The following is a 1,165-nucleotide window of genomic DNA, read 5'->3' as shown; positions in this document are numbered from 1 at the left end:
GGGGAATGATGGGGAACGGCGGGGAACGGCAGCGAGCGGCGGGGGATGGTGGCGAGCGGCGGCAGCAGGGAAATGGCGGGGAATGGCAGGGGAGCGGCGGGGGACAGCGGGGGACAGCGGCAAGTGGCAGGGGATGGCAGCGAGCGGCGGGGAATGACAGAGAACCACGGGGGACGGCAGCAAGTGGGGGTGAGAGGTGGCAGCAGGGAGCGGCGGGGGATGGCAGGGAACGATGGCGGGGGACGGCAGTGAGCGGCGGGGGACGGAGGCAAGCAGCGTGAAACGACGGGGGACGACAGCGGATGGCATTGAGCAGCGGGGAACAATGAGGGACGACGGGGAACGGCAGCAAGAGGGGGCAAGTGGCGGCAGCGGGGGAACGGCAGGGGACGGCGGTGAGCGGCGGGGGACAACACGGCACAGCGGCGAGCGGCGGTGAACAGTGGGGGACGACGGGGGACGGCGTCGAGCGGCAGGGAACGACGGGAGACGGCGGCAAGGAGGGGCGAGTGGTGGCAGCGGAAGAACAGCAGGCGATGGGGAATGGCAGCGGACGGCGGCGAGCGGCGGGGGACAGCGAAGAGCGGCGGGGGATGGCGGAGAGCGGCGGGGGACGCCGGCAGATGACGGGGGAACGGCAGGGGACAACGGGGGACAGCGTCGAGCGGTGAGGAACGACGGGGGACGACAGGGGATGGCGGCAAGTGGGGGCAAGTGGCGGAAGCGGGGAAACGGCGGGGAGCGGCGGGGGACGGCGGCGAGCAATGGGGGACGATGGAGAGCGGCGGTGAATGACAGGGAACGACGGGGAACAGCGGCAAGGGGAGGAACAGCAGGAGATGGGGAATGGCAGCGGACGGCGTCGAGCGGCGGGGACAGCGTCGAGCGGCGGGGGACGGCGGAGAGCGGTGGGGCACGCCAGCAGATGACGGGGGAACAGCAGGGGACAACGGGGGATGGCAGCTGGAGGGGGCAAGCGTTGGCAGCGGGGGAAACGGCGGGGGATGGCGGGGAATGGCGGCAAGCAGCGGGGGACTGCAGGGAACGGCGGGGGATGATGGGGGACAGCGGCAAGCAGCGGGGAACAACGGGGGACGACGGGGGATGGCATCAAGCGGCGGGGAACAACGAGGGACGACAGGGGACGGCGGCATGAGGGGGCAAG

The 1,165-nt window shown here is 72.1% G+C and overlaps 1 protein-coding gene across 1 annotated transcript; it reads left to right on the top strand.

Annotated features, from left to right (window-relative positions):
• The first annotated feature begins 6 nt into the window (after positions 1–6).
• LOC110390845 (PE-PGRS family protein PE_PGRS26-like) lies at positions 7–1,159 on the top strand. The gene is made up of 2 exons (XM_021382390.1): positions 7–667; positions 799–1,159. The coding sequence occupies exons 1-2, from the start codon at positions 537–539 to the stop codon at positions 1,154–1,156; spliced, it is 489 nt and encodes a 162-aa protein (XP_021238065.1). The 5' UTR covers positions 7–536; the 3' UTR covers positions 1,157–1,159.
• Positions 1,160–1,165: the final 6 nt, after the last annotated feature.

The sequence above is a fragment of the Numida meleagris genome, unplaced genomic scaffold, assembly GCF_002078875.1.
Source record: "Numida meleagris isolate 19003 breed g44 Domestic line unplaced genomic scaffold, NumMel1.0 unplaced_Scaffold2274, whole genome shotgun sequence".
Lineage (NCBI taxonomy): Eukaryota > Metazoa > Chordata > Aves > Galliformes > Numididae > Numida > Numida meleagris.
This window is presented reverse-complemented; position numbering and strand designations above follow the sequence as displayed.

Coding starts and splice junctions, on each gene's coding strand:
- LOC110390845 (XM_021382390.1), top strand. CDS start 537: ATGGGGAATGGCAGCGGACGGCGGCGAGCGGCGGGGGACAGCGAAGAG. Junction 668..798: donor ACGGGGGACAGCGTCGAGCG/GTGAGGAACGAC, acceptor GGTGAATGACAG/GGAACGACGGGGAACAGCGG.